General features: G+C 37.4%; 1 protein-coding gene and 1 long non-coding RNA gene across 2 annotated transcripts in view; one reads left to right on the top strand and one right to left on the bottom strand.

The window, feature by feature from the left end:
- The window catches only part of LOC124645962, a 70,395-nt gene extending 63,319 nt beyond the window's left edge, over window positions 1-7,076 (top strand). Inside the window, exons 16-20 of the mRNA XM_047185959.1 lie at window positions 2,065-2,070; window positions 2,649-2,729; window positions 3,927-4,190; window positions 4,369-4,509; window positions 4,638-7,076. Coding sequence (XP_047041915.1) covers window positions 2,065-2,070; window positions 2,649-2,729; window positions 3,927-4,190; window positions 4,369-4,509; window positions 4,638-4,718 — 573 coding nt within the window. The 3' untranslated portion in view covers window positions 4,719-7,076. The remainder of the gene's footprint in view (window positions 1-2,064; window positions 2,071-2,648; window positions 2,730-3,926; window positions 4,191-4,368; window positions 4,510-4,637) is intronic.
- Window positions 3,905-20,318, bottom strand: LOC124645963. The gene is made up of 2 exons (XR_006986291.1): window positions 20,252-20,318; window positions 3,905-4,170 (listed from the first exon to the last, which is right to left on the bottom strand). It is a non-coding gene; the product is annotated as an uncharacterized LOC124645963 (long non-coding RNA).
- Between the last annotated feature and the right edge of the window lie 138 nt (window positions 20,319-20,456).

Here is a 20,456-nt window from a genome sequence, read left to right on the forward strand (position 1 = left end):
TTTAACCCATAATAGATCATTTGTAGGAATGTGCTGTGTGTACGAGAGTTTCACTTACTTTTGCACTTAAGTAGTTAAGTGGCCTCTCGTATCACTTTCAAAGTTTCAACACTATTGAAATATGGTTTTCTTTTATCGTAAGGATTTATTATACATATATCATATATGGCATAAACTGCTGACATAAAATGTTTTCTAGACTTATTTCTTATTCAAAGCACACATTTATAAGTTCGTTTTACACATGTAACACTGAATATTAAACTGTGCTATTTAATGTGCAATTGCTATTCGTGTTAGAACTTAGATAAAGAAGTTTCCCAACGTATGCCATAGACTAGTTGGTGTTTCAACTGGCACATATCCAACGGTAACACCGAGCCTTACATTGCCGTTGGTTCGTACATTAGGTACATTATATGGGTAAATTTCATTTCAATAGAATCATAAATATCTAACGGATATTGCGATTTGGAACATAGATTGTAGAAAAATTCTGTCTATAATTACAATTGACAATGACTGCGCTATTCTTATATCTTTAGAATTTAAGATAACGGTATATTTGAAGTTATAACAAGTTAATAACCTTCTATTGTCATCTTTAAAATGTTAAATGTCTCACTCTCACCATGTGGTGTATTAATTCCGACTTTGAGTTTGTTAGAGTACCTTCTCAGATAACACGACTTTACTTAATAACTCTAAAAGTGCCGTAAACGTCACGTCCCAAAAACTTTCAACTCGTAATGTGTGTGAAGCCTCTAATGTAACGGGGATCATACATCGCTCCGTATGTATGTATGTATGCTACGTTACGTATGATTACGAATTAAGATTGTACGTAAGCGTGCACTCACAATAAAACTACGGGAAAGGTCACCGTGAACTATAAAAATATGTAAAAAAATATTCGTTCATGCGTGCAGTCACGACATCTGAAACAAGCGCTAATTCTTTTACATAATTCACAAGGTGAGTTAATAACGTCAAGCCTGGCAAGCTTTAACCAAATACTAATCTGAATGTTAAACCCCTCGAGTAATTAACCATGTAATGTCGGTGGATATGCCGAAATAAAAATAACGAATGGTCTATTACTTGGTTTCTAGCAGGGAACCTATGTAATGTCTAATAAATCAATTTATCATGAACACACTTATAAATCATAAAAGTTTGTCGGTAGGCACATGTAACGATAAATATTTAACTATGTGAAATGGGATTGTAAGTCGCTGGTCGCCGATGATAAAATATAGATAGGGCAGTGGTTCAGCTGCTTGTATTGGCGGCCGGCGCGGCGTTGTACATCGCATCGGATCGGCCGCGTGTCGGACGACATCGGCCGATGTTATCTCATTATTTATAGAAGACGCTAACGAGACGCACCGTGTCGCGGCTGCTTCTAGATACGGCCGCCAGATATAGCCTGGATTTGTGCGAAACTATCTTGTTATGACAAACTAAGCTCTTTATACTTTCTCTTTGACACTTTTTCACAAACGAAGCATCCTAGGAAAAGAGATCTTGTACCTACCTATCTCAACAAAATGTTTCACGTTTAGATTGTTATGAAGCTCTCAAATATTCGGGACATTTTTTCAAATGTGTTACCTACTTTCCTAAGTAGCGACATTATTAACCCAACTCGTCGAGTGTTGGAAAATAACAAATGAATCCTAGATTGGTAAAAAAATCTAAACATGACAAAATAATGATAGGCAATGAGAAGTTCATAAACCTATACCTACGTAATTTTCGAAGAAGACGCGTAACAAATTACGCAACTGACTACCGTTGTGCGTAAATGCAAACAAAAGATGTATTCTTTTTCGAAGAATGCTCATCTACGAACAAAGTCTGAATTTGTTGACAGATATGAAGTACCATAATGACGTTGGAAAGTTAACGCAACGACATAACACACGATAGATATGGACGAAAATTGATGCATGACTTGAAAGTTGCCAAAGTATTACCTGTTAGTGCTTGGCTAGCGCTTAACGCACTCTGATAACATCTAACCATTTTTGTTTCATGCTATCTGACAAATCTTATATGTAGGATCAGGTATGTACTTTTATTAAAATTTATAAGACTTGTTAAGACTTTTTTTACCATGACAGCGGGCGGTATACCTGCCATATAATACCTACCCAGTAACAATCCAAACAAAACAGAGTAAAGGGTTAGTAAATAATGTTAATTAAGGCTTGGCAAATAATTTCACCTTTACGTACCTTTATACCTAAGTATATTTTGTAGATAGCTAGCAATTGTAGTATTTGCTATTTTTTCTAGCATCTTATAACCTTTTGATAGAATGAATACTCAATATACCTAGATGTGATGATGTTACCTTACACTTGTACGAGTATACAGATTACGTGTTATTGTTTTGTGAACATACTTCGTAGCATAACCGCATCGGACTGAATTTTGAATCTATTTATGTAGGATGTGTCCTAATGAATCCTATAGTGTCTTCAGCTAGATTTATGCTAGATGCTTAACAGTCACTTAAACATTGAACATGACAAAGAACACAAGCGGGTCGCTGTGTGGCAAAATCAGGGTGTTAGGAGTCGCGACATAGGTTGAGTATCGGAGGGAGAACGATCTGGTCCTGAGTGAGTGTGATGTTTCAGTGCGGCTATCTCGAGGGGCTGCGCTCATCACTCGGTGGCTGGACGCAGAAAGTAAAATCATGGTACTGGGGACGACCTCTAGTAAGTGGCCCGGCCTCTCGCCGCCGGAATGACCAGCGAACTGTCCTAGCACATTCAAGATTCTTACATTTGCACGAAATTTAAAAAAAAAAACTTGATTTTTATTGGAAGTTCTTGCTTCGAATTCAAAACGATTGCTTGGTGTTAGTGAATTATTCAATTATTGTATGTTTTCACTTCTCTTATCGTTGCACATCATTTCGGTGTTAATTTTATTAGTAAAACATTTTATTTGACCCATTAATTTCTTTCGAAGTAGGTAGAAACGCACATGTCAGTGATTTTTTATTTCATTCCGGTTTTTCATTAGCCTGTAGAGGTACTTACAATAATTGTCGTGAATGGATCGAGCTAAAGTGCTGCATGAAAATTTAGTTACCTGACCGATGATCATGTCACAAATCCTTTATTTTATTAATTTCAGTATCGATAGTGCATCACAAATTAAATCTCGTAATTGAATCATGTTATTTTAAATCAAAAATATTTTATGATTTACAATTAGAGCATGGTGGCGTAAAAACTTATCAGGACGTAATGCGTGATATTTATTTTATTTGGTTTATAGAATGTCTCTGTTTATTTGTTGCATTTCTTTTGTCTTTATTCAGTTCGTGTCTGCTATATTTCTTGCTGTAACTAAATTTGCCTACTCAGGTAGGTAAACGGGATAAGAACTCTCTCCATAATACATTGTGACACTTGTAAAATATACCCACTTTGAACCACGCCACCGAGTGATCGAAACGCATGAATCCAAGCCTCTAGCACACATCTCACTTACAGCTTCTCAATACATTCGACGTATAATACTCACTGTACATTTGTAACTGAGAGGCACAAGGTCGTAAATCAAGTCTACTGTATCTGTAGGCCCAGTTGGTCGCGTCAGCCGCCGCCGCCGCGGCCGTGCGCGGCGCTGACTTACTGCCCTCTGCCGCCCAGCTACACGTCTCCTCAATATTCTTAGAGCACTAACTTGTACTTAGAGGCTGAATTCTATTTGCTATTTATTAGCATTGTAGAGTAACTATTTTAGTGTGGATGTGTTTAATTAGTTATTAGGATTTAGGAATTGGAGGCATATCAGTAATTTGTATCTGTATTTATGATGTCGAGTAAACACAAACATTTCAAGACTTATTGTGTAGCAGTAAATGAAAGCAAAGATGATGTAAATGTGTAAACTTTTTATAGGAGTTAGCACACAATTTGTCGAGAAGTTTCGACATGAAAGAGGATAGTGGTGCGTTGTTGGAGGAGCGGGGCGGCATCCGGCGGCACCAGTCGATGCAGCGGCTGCAGCACGGCGAGGCCGACGAAGCGCGGGCGGCGCGCGTGGTGCCCGACCACCACGGCAACCTGCACATCACCGTCAAGAAGACCAAGCCCATCCTCGGCATCGCCATCGAAGGCGGCGCCAACACCAAGCACCCGCTACCTAGAATTATTAATATACATGTGAGTCCTACCCATGTCCCGCTTTTGCCCTCTAACCCTGTGAAAGAACCTGGAAAATTACATGCGACTGAAATATATGTCATAATGAAATATTCCATAATTGGTTAAAAAAAAGACACTTATAACTCCAAAACGATTGTAGATTAACGGGATAGTAACGGATTTAACGTGATTCCAGGAGCACGGAGCTGCTTATGAAGCTGGCGGGCTGGAGGTGGGCCAGTTGATCCTCGCGGTGGACGGACACCGCGTGGAAGGCCTGCAGCACCAGGACGTGGCGCGGCTGATCGCCGAGTCCTTCGCGCAGAGGGACAAACCGGTGAGACATCAGCTAATACTCCAATACAAACTACTGTGTTATTAAACCAGATCGTAACAGACAACGAACAGTTTGTAATGCAAAATATTTCAATCAAGTGTAAGCAACTTGGCACTGAACGTCCGCAGGAGATCGAGTTCCTAGTTGTGGAAGCAAAGAAGTCCAACTTGGAGCCGAAGCCGACCGCGCTGATTTTCCTGGAGGCCTAACATCTACTGTCCCTCCCCGCCAGCGACCCGCCGGCCGCGCAGGGCAGCGCGGCGGTGCGGGCCGACCTCACCGCGCACACCACGGAATAGCCAACTCCAACCTGCGCTGCCACATGCTCTTCTGAGCAGTGGCGCGTGACGCGGCCACGCAGGCACGGGAGGCGACACACCGCCCGTCCGGACCGACCGAACTAACTACCTAACAGCGCACCGCCAGACGGGTTTTGGATGAAATCTCTCGAGACCGGAACGCGGCCATCCCCGGTGGCCGCTTCGGTGGTGATGAAGTTTTTTTAAAAGTTTTCTAGGAGAGTAGCTATTAATCCGATTTTAACAGTAGGCGGCGACTGAATTTTATAAAGAAAATCTCCTACTTTTACCGTTTACTATAAGTTCATCTTAAAATTCACAAATTTTAAAATCACAATTTTTAAAAATTTAGAGAGATCGATCAATTCTGCGAATAATTTCATAGAACTAGAGTTGTAAAAAGTTGACGATAACATAGATCTTTCAAATTTCATTTTGAATCGTGCTAAAATTCAATCGATCGGTAACGGTGCTACGAGAAGATATCATGTTTCAAGTAAAGTATCGTCGTCGAGTCAGAGTCATGTTCCCATCCGTAGTAGCGAGTAGTGTTCGCGTAGTGCTCCCGGTCGGAAGGTGCAAGCGTCCTAAGCAAGCTCGCCGAGTGTTGCGTCGGCTCCTCATAGCTTCTACTACATTATGTCAGCTTTTACCACTCATACATTTTCTATTAGAATGAGCCCGACGTTTTGAGTTCCACTTAGAAACCATTCGAGTCAATCAAAATTACTACCATTTCGTAGTTCCCCATTTTCTGAATACGTTTAGCTGACCCTTGATTGAAACGCAAAAAGTACATTCGGTTCGTCCTCGGTATCGCTTCGTTTAGTTTGCTTAGCGAGTGTCACATAGAAGGTGCGTCAAACATGTCATTCCATCAGGTAGATAAGCGGTGAGTTTACGAAATTATGGCGGAGAGGGATTTTAGCCCACTCTTTATGGATATTTACGTAGAAATAAGTGAATGTGTGCAATATAATCAAATGTTAGATGTTAGAATCAATAACCAGTGTTGTGGGTGACAGCCCGAGCTTCTGCCGCGCGTACAGCAGCTGCGGTACGTGTGTACACGTTCCACTAACTACTCGTATTTGTATAAATGTAACATGCTATAACTGAACCTCATTATCCTATCTCAAGCGACCGTTGTAAATATATATATCTGTATGTACTCATAAGCTGTAAATATCAAATTTGAATGTATTGTAATATATTATTATAAATATTTATTGAAGTTAGTGCCAAAAGCATTTTACATTCCCCACTAGGCGTGTACAGTACGCGGTGACGCAGAGCCGCTGCGCTGGTGGCGTCCTCTGCGACGTCCACCTCTCTATTACTTACAGTTTATCGATTGCTATCTCACTCAATACGCTTCTAATGTTAGGATTTGATCATGATTGAATACTTTGATTGTATAATAACAATACATTGCGTATTTGAATAAATATCTATTAAAATTGTATACTTTCACGTTGTACACGATGATGGCGGCATGAGTATTTCTATTCTTTTGAGAAAGCTTGTGAAAAGTTCAAATTGTGTCATGTATAGACATCCGCCTTTCCTGATTACTGTTTTATCCACAAAAATAATGAGCAGAAAGTGCACTGAAACAAATATATTTTGTACGAGTAATTATAGTTAATTTTAACTTATACCTAATTGTATTTAAAGTACCAATAAGTTTTTATGATTACACTTAAGCGGACATATATGTGTATTGTGTAGGCAGGCTCGTGTGACCGGCAGCCTCGTATTTGAGTCAATTCATCATTTACGTATTAAACACGTTAAACCAAAAGCAATGTACGTAGAGAATAAGAGATTATTTTAACAACAAACTATTTTAGGTTACCTAATGTGTTTATATGATATGATATTATGGTAATTATTTCGCAAACCTGCTGATTGTTTAGTTTGTAGATTTGTTTACCAACAGCTTGCAGTCGTTTGTTTAGACCGCGTCTAAAGTACTACGCCTTTGAATCCCGCAGTACCTCTCATGATTGGCAACCTATATATCCTACATATTATGAGCCGTCCATTTAATTTGCATTTAGTTTATCCTCGGATGCTGTGAGGTTATCGTGGATTATATCTGTACAATGGACCTCAGCTAATGTCAATGTGTTGGTAAACATTTCACAGGTACCTATTTAGATAATGTTTAAACTTCGCGCAGGTGTTTCGTTAAGAAGATCTATGTTGTAGTCTGTTGTTAAGTTTGTCGTTGATGACAAAAATATATTGTTATCTAGATAATTACATTTTGTTTTATTTTCCTCCTTTTGGGCGAGTTTTAAGAACCCTAGCATTATCAATCTGCATGTTTGAGCACGTGCAGTAACGTTGACGTCAATAATCAGATTGAAGATCGGATTATGCTATCTCTTATGTTCCTCACAATCTGATGCAATAAATTCACAGAAACAAAACTCATTTGCAACTGAATAACAATGATGATGATATTCTCTACGATAATCCTGATAGGTACTGTGTTTTCACATACTATATCTAACATTAAGTATGCACGTCGGCACACAATCTATAATTGTATAGGAAGGCATATAAGCCAAAAATCGGTTGACTTTTTTTTTCAATGAGACATCCACCTCGTTCTACGGCGTAGTGCTACGGCGTAGCACGGGGCACGGGGTAGCAAGTAAATATATTTTTTAATTGCAACCCTCATATAATTTGAGGGACCTTCGTGAATACTTTGTATTGTCTTTTAGGAATATACAATAAAAGCAGAACAAACTGGAATATACTTGGTTCTAGTCTACGAGAACTTTCCTTGAGCTATTAATATCTTTGAATAATTAGCATGCCACAGCTCCTAGAAAATTCATCTGAATTCCACTACTAGTATGTTTGTATTATAATAATATCAGATATATTTCTTGTTTAACATTTATTCAAGTACAACATATTTTGATTTGTCCGCAATACGTAGTTTATACAAATGATAAATGTTTAAGAACAAAATATTATGTAAACACGGGTTAGTACCTTACGTATTGTTTTGATAATATTTATCCTGTTTCTGTTTAAAGACAAGTTTTCACTACCTTTTTTCCACCATCAAGTTACACTTAAAAGGCATGTGATACTTGAACAGAATATTGTAAATCTATCGGATAAATTAAAACACCCAAACACAACTTAATGTTTGTTCAATTATTGATTGGAAAAGAACACCAATTGCATAAAAGCTACCATAAACTACTAGTGGCAGACGGTACGTGCTTCGCTACATATTAAGCCATAATTTTGTTCAAAAGATGCAATACATATATGAAGAACCGCTTGACCGATTATGCGTTAACTTCCCATAAATTGACAATTTGACGACCTCGATGGCGCAATGGTCGCCATGCCGGACAGCCGATCTTGAGGTCCCGGGTTCGATTCCGGGTTGGGTCGACATTTGTGTGATGAGCATGCTTGTTGGCCGTGGTCTGGGTGTTACAATATGTATTTATAAATATGTATATATGTAGCTATAGGTATGTAGTTTATCAGTTGTGTTAGCACCCATAGCACAAGTTAATTAATAACTTACCATGGGGCTAACCGACCGTGTGTGAAAACGTGTCCCGACATTATAAACCATCTACTAAAAGTCCGAACAAAGCATAAAAAATTGGTTTGGATAGGTGACTGTTTGTGAGTTATACAATTACAGAGAAAAGTGGCATTAATTTATAAGAGATGTAAATGTAGGTACTCCTTCTCAAATATTGTGAGTGATGTTATATAGCTATGTTTGTTCTATTGAACTCGCGCCTGACGTCGAGCGCACAGCAAACACTTACGTCGCTCACTATTATTAGCCGATAAAACGGCACCAAGCATATTATTGATAATAAATTACACTGATAACTTAATTGTTATTGTTATTTCAAGTAAATACGGTCATATATTTGACTTATTGAAATTATCTCTCTTAATAGAATTTACGTTTTTAAGTACGTCAAGGACTTAACAAGTTACAAGACAAAATTATCTACTGTTAACAACAACATTTTCATGTTAAAATCGAAATTCGCCAGTCACTATACCTGTGTAATATATATTGAATATGTGTGGTTTATTAAGTGGTTTATCCTCTTATTTCGATCAAAAGTGACTAGATAAATCGACAATGGTCTTCAGAAACCGGCCACTAGTCGTATTAGGTAATCGTATCTGTTACTGCTTGCTATAATATAATATGTAGGTTCTGTTGCAACGCTTATATCTGATATATGTTCTTTACGAGGTATGCGCTACATGTAAATACGGCCTAGTTTACGATTTGCAGATCTTATTGACTCCGCTTTGAGTTATTGCCATCCGATAAGCGACGATCGTGGCGATATTGCACTGCAAGTAAATACTCGCTGTCAGGGGCGTAGCCGGCCAGAGGCAAATGGCAAATACGTCTTTCTTTATCCGCAAATAATAATCCAGATTGGCTTTTAATTGGATTTTTACTTGAGCCCATTTTATTTGACATCTCAACCTTAGTCACAAAGGTAACGATTAGGATTTCAAATGTGATGTAAACATTTATTTTACAATAAGATAGTTTTGCAAATGATGGCTGCATTGTTTTTTAATACAGCCCTAAATAGGTACTAAAACCTTCTACAAAAGAACTTTTAAGTGCTTTCGCCTCATAGAGACATTTTTTAATAAAATCTGCATAGGTGTCTACACTAGACATGCATTTAAGTACAACGTAATTATAGGTACTTTCGAATAATATGTTAAGATAGATAGTTAATGCAGTGAAAACAAGAATAATGTAAACAAAATACAAAAACGTTTTATCAATACTATGGAGATTGCTTCTATAATAAGATAAAGATTTGATGACAATTGTTTTGACTATCGTGGTGACAAACAGTAGGTCAATTATTTACACGAAGGGGGTGTGGTACTCGAACCAATTAGATTTTACACACTGACATTATTATTTTACTAAGAATGCATCTGATATAGCTCATTAGTACATAAATGAGTGCTAATGTTATTTTCTAACAGTAAACTTATACGCATTTATGCAGGATGTTTGTAAAGGCCGACATATGCACTTATTATTGATCTAACTTTAAATAACTTTAAACTTTAAGTCTTTTTTACTTAAAAGAGTTAAAGGTAAGTGGTTTTTCAGTAGTTCGCCGTGTGAATTTCAACACTAAGGTATAATATTATACTTCTTAGCAATCAAGCCGATTTGATAAACGTCGATAAGTACGAGGAGTTGCTAAAAGATTTAACTAAGTATTCAGTCTATAAACAATCCAGAAATATCTAGTAACAAAGCCATCCAAATAATACGCATGCAGATAACTATAACATGAAGATCTTATCACCAATGATGTAAAAATATGACTGCATGTATTACAAACATTACAAATCAGAGATGTTGAAAACAAAGTATTTTTATTGAATACCTATCATCAGTAGATACAGATAGAGAGATAATACAAGTTAAGTTATGAAATTATTTAAGATGATAATTGCATAGGAAACTGTATGATAACGACAAACAGGCAGATAGGTAAACCAAGATCAAGGGTGGGTTTGGCAAAGTTAAAATTGCTCGAATCTCAAATATCCGTAGAATAATTATATAAAACCTATAGAAATTCTAACAAAATTATATAATTTTATCTGCTTAGGGTACGTATCTGAGCATAACAATTTAACTACCCAAAACATGACACACCACCGCTACAGGGTTCACTGAATAAAAACAACACTTATCGGACATTGCTAAAGATATTCTTATTTTTCTGGTTGTTACTATAACAAAAATGTCTCCACTTCGTGTCAGGGTCCTCATGAAGAGAAAAACAAATTGAATCAAACAAGTTCAAACACAAAGGTGGATTGTAAAAAGGCTGCTGAGTACCAGAAACCAACTTCTAGTTGTTGTTAAAATCTTTGTACCTGACGTGACATGAAGGGTTTTATTGAGCAACTGACATGTTCATCATCAGGCCCTGAATTGCGCGTGATATCAAATGTTATCTGAGATATGCTGATAATATGATAGATAGATAAGTGACAGCTGCAGACTCCAGAACGATTACCTTAAAGTAACAAAAATAATTTAAAATTCAGTTTTAGGTACTTATTTTGCAACATATACCGTGATCAATCTGTATATTTTGTGATCAATTCAATCAATAATATATTTTATAACTATTACAACAATTTTTATGCCCTAATTTATTAGTTTTGATGACGTCCGTCGGCTCTGCAAAACATTTAAAAAAATATTTTTAACAAAGTTGTTATTGAACTGAACGCATACATGTCACGAACGGAATAACGGTCAACTATAAGCAGAAATAACCAGTTATTTCCTTATCTTTATCATTAGAAATGAAAACGTTTATCACCGCACGTATATATTATTATTCTAATTAAATATCATTTACTTTTCCTCTATGTAGATGTTGATACCATAGATATTAACAGTGGCGTAGAGTGGCTATCCGCCGCCTGGGGCAGGTGGCAAGTTTGCCGCCCCCATGTTTAGGTATAATGTATTGGCACATGCAGCCCTTAAAAGTTTGTGGAAATCTGGTTTTCAGGTTAACAATTGTCTTTGCCACTACCACTACAACCGATGAACAAGACGAGAGAAGGAATCGTAAATAAGCGCGAGCGAAGCGAGCGCGAAATTTTTATAGTTTATTCTCTGAAAAAGTAATTCTAGCCAAAGGCGTCTCTAGCTAGTGGAGCGCCCTGTGCAAATATTACCCAAGTGGCCCCTATGTATTGAAAGATTGTGATTAATAGGTACCAACTACCAACATATGTATATCAAAATACTTAGAACAGTTTATTATTTAACCCAAACTTAAGAACTTAAATATCTATAACAATGTTTACATTCAGTAAAAGATTTTGTCAACTTTTTTGGTGGATTTGAAAAAGTCCCCAATAAGTTTGCATAAAATACGTATAACATGTAAGGAAGCGCAATGCAAGCGAGCGCAAAATTTTTTTAGTCTAAGGACCCAAAAGAAATAAAAACCACTGTAAATTAAAAATGCAAATTCAAAAAGTAAGGTATGCACAGAAATGAAGTGCAAATGTTTAAGAAGCCGCGAGCGAAGCGAGCGCGATTTTTTCCTTAGAGGTTTCTTGAAGTAAATAAATATATCATAAAAAGCCATAAAGGACGTGCGCGAAAAATGTTTTTTTCGGAATTGAATGTCTCAACAATGAAACAAAGATAAATGTGACATCTGATATGGAGCCGCGAGCGCAGCGAGCGCGAATTATTTTGGGGATGCAAAGGGTGAACCGGTCAAAATTGACAGGACACGACCAAAGCGAGGGTGGCTTTTTCTGCAATTTTATTGCTAATCTACTTTTCTATTTATAGTTAAAATATTTTTATTTCATAATTCAGTAATTTGTAGGTAATGATGGTTTAAATTTGCCGCCCCCTAAATCGTGCCGCCCGGGGAATTTGCCCCCCACGCTACGCCAAAGATTGCTATGGCTATTCCAAAAAACTGGCATAGATTAAGAACCAGATAATTCCGCTCCGTTTCTAATTGATTCGATCGAAGAAACTACTTCGACGATCCTTAATGAGTATTTCATTTAAATTCACATTTTATTCGGCCGTGTAAAGTTATTGAACCTGTTTTTTCATATTGGTATCCATATGGAATAAATATATTTTTTAACTATAAGCTTATTTTTGAGAATAATATACTGTTATTTAACTTGACGGACCCCTCAAAATTATTAATCATCGGAAAACTCAATGACACTATTTTCTATGACATTCTTGAGAATATATCACAATGTATGCACAACCTGGTAACTTTATGTTCTAATCAATTTAGTTGACATTTTAACCAATTTTATATATTTTTTACCTTTAACTTTATTTAACTGACAGCCAGTTTCTTCATCAAAAGTTAAAGCCAAAGTAAAAGTCAAAGTTATGTCTAAAGTAAAAGTAACGGTCAAATTCAATTTTTCTATTAGTTTTGCTGTCACTTTAGCCTTGAAAAAACGAATTTGACCGTTACTTTTACTTTAGACATTACTTTAACTTTTGATGAAGAAACTGGCCGTGAATATGAATTGCCATAAGTAGAATTTATCTTTTATGGGTGTGGTCGTCTGAAATACGATAACCTATGTATTTGCATACGAAACCTTTTCTGCTGCATTTCTGTAATAGTAGCCGTCTCTCACAATCTCTCCAGACATCTTAATTACATCTTATAATTTTTATAAAAATAGATTTGCCATTTTGTCAAACGTCCGGCTTGCCGCGTAAACTAAATATACATCTGATGCAATAATGCGCTCGTATGTCTTGCAGCGTGGTGTTTTAGAACGTCAGGTGTTGCCCCCCGCGAGTCGGCAGCACGCGGTCGGCCGCGCCGGGCCATTGGCTACGGCATGCGCCCGCGCCGTCGCAGACGCACGCAGGTAGGCACGGCCGCGTGCCATGCCGCCAACCTCACGATACAAGCGTAGTAACTTGCATCACCCGGCTACACACGTGTTTATATTTTCAATGCTTATATAACAATCAGTAACTTTCATCAGACTTTCTTCAGCATGCCGTATGACTTGAATATTGTTTCAATTTTAAAAAGGTTGTGTTAATTAATTAATATTTTAATATGAGGTAGATGATTCGTTTTATACCTTGTTATAACTATAAGTTTTAGTTCAGTTTCTAGTTCTACCTTGTTAAAATCGCTTTTACTTATCCATAGTAAGCATGTTTATTTTACCGACCCCATAAATGAGGACAAGAGTTATTTTATTTCAGTTTTGTTCATCTCTACCATATCCCTATATTCCCCAAGGCATGACTAATCTTCATTAGCGCGCGAGATAGTCTGGGTGCACGGATTTACCTTTGTATTGAACTATATCCACAGCAAATCACGCCTGTTGCTATATTTCGCGCGTGTCAAGAAAGAGGTCACAAGAGGTGTTCGCTATATCACAAGCCTCCTAATGACGGCTCAAGTCACAATGTATCTGTGTGTTAGTCGGCATTATCGCTAATTTTAATTCTTAAGTCATCATTTTAATCCAATAAGCAAGTAAGCAATTATGTCAGTGGATGATGACAATCAATAATTATTTTACATGCAACATGATTGTAACATTTCAGCAAGTTCCGTTTCAACTGACGAGTAAATCAGAATGTCTGGATTTGATATAATATAATAAGTGCCTAGGCAGAATTGCTAATATTCATCCACTTTTAACGACAATGGGGGTATCACCGGGTCCTTGAATAAGAGTCACCTGACTTACTAAACCGTTACTATGAATATTTAACAGCACGTCTTGTAATGGATTAGCGATCACTGTGACTTGTAATTAACGAAGAGAAAGAAGCCGGTTGAGCTTTGCCAGACAGTACGGTTCAAATAAATTATTCCTAACCAATATATTTTGGAATTTAGTAATTTTACAGCTATAGGCTACAAAAACAGAAATCTCATTTTATTATTTAAAAAGTAAGTATAGCTATAACTTTAACTTTAATATTCTATTTGGCTGTCCAAAATCAGAGGGTAATTTAACAGAAATCCTAGAGATCGGAGATCGTTCCGACAAACATGCCAAATTGTACTGAAATGGGATACACAGAGCATCATGACTGGACGGAAATAAGAAATCATATAAAGATATATTTGTTGATAACAGATCAATACATCTCAATTGAAATGTTTACAATATATTAACAGTCTGTACGGTGATCTCTGAACGTCCCAAATCTATAATCTATACATATAATAAATCTGTAAAAAAAACTGTGTCTGTACATTGAATATATTAAAAAAATAATAATTGGGTGGGGTTTAGAAACAGTAATGGAGCACAAATCAAAAAAAAAAATTCTGTCTGTATGTCTGTTTGTTTGTACACGCTAATCTTCCGAACTACTGAACGGATTTCAATGATTTTTTCTTTGTTGTGTCAGTATTAAGCCTGGTCAACATATAGGCTATAATTTATCTTCGAAACTTGAAGATCTGATGCAGAACACCAACAGACCAACAAAACTATAACAGATACAAAAATGGTGTCATGGCAAAAATTGTTTCATGTGATGAGCATTTTCAGCTGAGATAATAAATTTGAAGATCTGGAACACCTGATGTGAAACCCCAAGAGCCCAGCTTCTCTGTACCATATACAGATATGCCGTTTTAGCAAAAGTTGTTCAATTTGATGAGCACTTTTTATAGACTTATACAAATTGAAGATCTAAAACACCTGATGTGGAACTCCAGGGGCCCAGCTAGACTATAGCATATAGAGGTATGACGTATTAGCAAAGTTGTTCAATCTGATAAGCACTCTCTGTTGACTTATAAAAATTGAATATGTAAAACACCTGATGTGGAAACCCAGGAGCCCAGCTAGACTATAGCTTATAAAGATATGACGTTTTAGCAAAAGTGGTTCAATCTGATAAGCACTCTCTCTTTTGACGTATAAACATCGAAGATCTGGAACACCTGATGTGGAACTTCAAGAGCAATACTACACTTGAAATGTATAGAAATGAATGTTATGAAATAGGTATGGTGAATCAAAAAAAGTAATTCGTCCGTCTTTTAGATAACCTTAAAATAATGGACACGTATTTTTTCTTTTCTCCTTCTCACAAACAAATAATAACGAAGATATAACACGCTTGAATTTTGTGTTAAGTCACTGCTTAGTACAAATTTTACATACCTAGACGTGGCGTCACGAGCCCCCACTCTCCGAATTTTTTGCGTTATATATATCTCATTATTATTTTGTATGTCTCTTCCAGACCTCGGGACTACAGAGTTCCGAATTTTTGGGAGCCAACGTGAGGCCAAAGCCAATACGCTGAAGCAATTTTGAGACAACTTTAATGAAATGGTGACACAAAACCGACAATTATCCCTTTATACACTATAGAAATGAACCCAAGGACAATCCCCGGTGAACGTCGTTAAAAAAAAGACAATCTGTGCTATACCATTGCTAACTGTGAATGAATACTACTTGGGCTATTGTGATGGGATGCTAATGGACTAGGAATGGGGAAACTACGGGAACTATGGCACCTGCCGATGACAATGTATTAGATACATGTAAAAATGGCAGGTGGAGACTCGCCAGCTCACTTACTGGGCCCCCGGGAATCTGTCACTGAATAGCAACAAAAGGGCAACAGGGACATGAGCGGCTGAAGTATGAGGATACCTCGGCGGATTTTAAACGCAGATTACGCGCTCCCTGTGGGTCACTTACCACGAGGCACCTATCCTCCAAGCAGGGCTACTAACCCTGCTCAAGCGACTCCACTCTGGATGGTCAAGCCAAGCCAGAGACGTGAGACCTACCCCCGTCATGGTTCACTCCGACCGGCCGGAGATGGGGGACAGTATACTCTCCCTGGAGAACTCAGTATATATGCCCCGCGGGGTCGCTACTCCCCGTCATCAGCCTCAGATGTCCTGCGATGCTTATATCTCATTATTATTGTCATTATTATCTCAAGAGCCTTTGTCCCAATTATGTTAGGGTCGACTTCCAGTCACGATGCAACTGAGTACCAGTGTTTTAAAAGGAGCGACTGCCTATTTGACCTCCACAACACGGTTAACCGCTCAACCCAACACCCCTCGGTAAAACTGCTCAGACTTACTGGCTTCTGACTACCCATAACGACTGCCAAGAATGTTCAATGACAGCCGGAACCTACAGTTTAACATCCCCTCCAAATAACGGTCATTGGTATCCAAAATATACGTAGAAAGTACATACGAACTTAGAAAAGTTGCATTGGCAGGTACTTGCCAGACCTGGAATCAAAGACGCACGCTCATACTTGAGAGATTGGTTCTCTACCCACTAAACCACCACGACTTCCACTAAGTCATCACGACTTTGTCATCTCAGTAACATTTAATGTTTTTTTACGTAATAATACGTGTAATATTTTTGCCACACACAACTTAAATGCGGACTAATTAGAATCACTACTTTTATCCCTATGGTCACGTCTATTGCGGTTCAGTTCTCAGCGTTTTGTTTAGTCTGCTGTGCTTTTGCCGTTAAAGTACAAAAATTAAATATATGGAACATTTCTAATGGCTATGCGTATTCCGTTGTTTTCAAGTCAACGGGCCCTTAAAATTCAATATCAGACGATTCAGATCTTTGATTTTGCTGACCCCGTAGTCGCTAGCATAAGGGACAGGATCCGCGTACGAAGTCGCGGGCAGAAGCTAGTACCTAATAAATAAACAATGATAAACATTTCGTTTGCGAGTTATTGATATCGGGCAAGCGGGGGTCAACACCGGCCATTGTTGATTGCACAGAATCAGATTGTTTACGAGTGTTTAGTTAGCTTAAAGTTACACATAGCTGGCCTTGAGATACGTTATTACATAAATATTCTACAGTTCTGAAAAAAAAATACACTTTCCAGGAGTGTGTCTAGTTTTCTTTACGGTTTTCCGGCTGATGATGATGTGATACTGACAATGCCTTAGAAACAAGCTTTCTATTTTGATGTGCCTAAATGCAGGAATTATTTATGTGTCAAATGACATTACTTGTATGCAGAAGAAAAAAACGATAAAGTAAGTACTTATCACATTCAGTTTAAAATCTCTACAGGTACAAAAAATTAACGAAATAATAATTAAAGGTTGAATCATCCAACTAAATAATACGAACTCAAGTGGGGGGTAATTTTGTTGATATAGAAGAACAGAAATCGATTTGTTTGTTGTCATCAGATCGGAAGCGCCCGCGCCGGCGACCGGCTTCGCGACATCACACATAAACATTACATCAGCCGCCCCACGCGAGGTTACAGTTCACACCTTTGAAATTTGTAACACTCGTAACTTTTTCCAACTATTGCTAAGCCAAACAAATGTCAATGCTGCATTCGTAAAACCAATGGTAAAACCGGTCTGTGCTGTGTTGTCAAAATTCTATCAAAGGCATATTTCTTGCATTTCTTGCACGTAGTGCAAAATCGAATTCAACTAGACTGCGACGCTGCATAATTTTCTCCTAATAACTAGGCCATTTAACGAACTACATAATATAACAGTATGCTTAGAAAAAGTTTTAGGTTTAACCCTGCTCTTGGTGTTCTACTACGAAGGTAATCACTACATACAATAAAACAAAGTTGCTTTTTCTGTCCCTATATCTCTACGTATGCTTAAATCTTTAAAACTACGCAAGGGATTTTGATGCGGTTTTTTTAATAGATAGAGTGATTGAAGAGAAAGATTTCTAGTATCGTAAAGGTCGCTAGTATTACATATCGCAGACTGCAACAAGTGGCAGAGCGCGTGCGAGGAGTCAGAAGCGTGTAAGCCGAGCTAATGATCGTACAATACCGGTATAGCCCAGTAGCAGGGTTGTAAAGGTCAGGCGGATACTCCTTCATATGAGATCATTTTTCTCCAGAATTGCGTCGATATTGACAGACACGTGCCAACATCGCAATAATAGTGAACATTTTCGGTACTTTTACTTCTTGCTTCAATCAAATCATACCGAAATGCAAAACTGTTTTTAGTAAACACGGTACGACATATTTTCGTTCAAAGTTCATGAAATATATGTAATTGTCTTAAAACGTGGAGGAATGACATCGCTGAAAACAGCTAGTTGACCACTCCACTGCAACAAGCTTGAACAAATCAACAATTTTTTTATTGTTGTTTTGGCTCAACATTGATGACCGGTTTTTGTGTTCCAAGTTGCTCCTAATTTAGAAGTGTATCATGCTGTCTAAATGTGATAGTAAACAAGAGTTCTGTGTTCACGTGCACATGAATGTGATAAATTTCACTGAACAACATTTTTTAGGACCACGAGCTCGAATTCAGGCTATTTGACAGCCAGCTTGAATGGGATAATGTCATGATGCGTACCTGCGTATTTTGGAAGGAAGCTGAAATTGGTGAGTACTGGCTGTTATTTGAACATCAGCCAGAATTAAAGAAGCAAGAAAGTCTAATAACAAGTCTTGCGAAGGAGAATCAGGTCGCCCAGATTTGAGAAAAGGCTAGCCCTGACTAGGCAGATGAGGGCCTTTGCAAAACCTAACGTCAACTATTATAAACATGTATTTTTATGAATAGAAAATCTTAATAAAAGTTGCTACTTCCAACTAAGTTTACACTTTTGAGCAATATACTTGCAGATTTAAATTGAGTTCTTAATCAATTTTTTAAATCGCGACATATCCGGTTTGAATTTATACAAATATCTTCATTATAACAAAGTTTCTCTCTATGTTAACTTCAAGGAAGTAGAATCTATTGTTCAGTTGATGAAATTCAGGTGTTCCTTGACTTTTTGATCCCGAATATAATTTAAATGAAGAATGAACCATGGTCCGTTTTACTAGTAGACTGCGTGATCTACTAGAGCTAGCAAATGTGTGCAATAAGTAATAATTTATTCGGAAATCTTATAAGACGTATAAAAATGTCGATATCTCCGGCATTGGCACGGCCTCACAGTATGGTCAACTGTTGACTCCTGACCTGAGATCGCTCGTGATATTTGCTCCAATTTCATCCGGATCGCGGCTGATCTTGCTACGGGTACTAATTTATCGGAATGCGAGTTTGTGCAACATCTGTATCATACAATATATCCTCTTCTAATTCTAAGGCATGGACGCCTTGTTGTAATGTATAAATAACTATTTATTAGGAATCACGACTGCTGAGCTTGGGGTCCCGGATTTGCTTCGAGTAAGGCCTTACCATCAATGGACTGCATTCACTCTTCTTTTACAGATGACAGAAAAATGCGATTTTCTGTGTAAGTACACTATATACTTGCTAATCGATTCTTAATTACGCTACTTATAGAATAACCAGTCCGGTTTTAAGTATTTCGTTAATATTACACAATACTGCTAATCGCGACGAGACGCGTCGGTTATTTATTATAATGATAGCTAGTTAATAAGTAGTAAAAAAATTCAGACGTGCCTTATCATATTGCGTATCGTCCGTCTGCCATTGAACAAAATTGGCGTTGCAATGATAAGGTCTAAGGCCTGTTCTTTATTCTCATTTTAAATTAAAATCTATTTTCTTAGGGCAAAACCATGTTAAAGCCAATCTCACTTTTAATCAGACGACCTTTACTGAACAAGGTTGGAAGATTAACAGTACCTTTCAGGTATCTACCTACACACGTCTAGCTAGCTATGTATTAAGCCTAGATTTCCTATAATAATTATAATGAAATAATATAATCATCTTAGAATAAAACATAACTACCGATGATGTTGCCATTCGGGCGTGAGACTAGGAGACCACTTTTTAGCATTTATATAAAACTTCCTACGTTCCTAAGGAAATAAACATAACAAAGACCTTGCAATGTGCTCGGAAACTTACCACTTTACTCATCCGGTATCCCGATCAATAAAATCAATTTCCATGAATAAGTTCAATTTCAATAAATAAACAATCGTTAAAAACATCATAACATAAACAATCATGTCAGGGTAGGTACTTGCGGCTTAGACAAATTATGATAATTACATACGTGACAGATTCCTTGAAAACTAGTGAGGTTTCCCCAGTTTTTCCGTCATGACTT

The sequence above is a fragment of the Helicoverpa zea genome, chromosome 3, assembly GCF_022581195.2.
Source record: "Helicoverpa zea isolate HzStark_Cry1AcR chromosome 3, ilHelZeax1.1, whole genome shotgun sequence".
NCBI classification, from domain to species: Eukaryota; Metazoa; Arthropoda; class Insecta; order Lepidoptera; family Noctuidae; genus Helicoverpa; species Helicoverpa zea.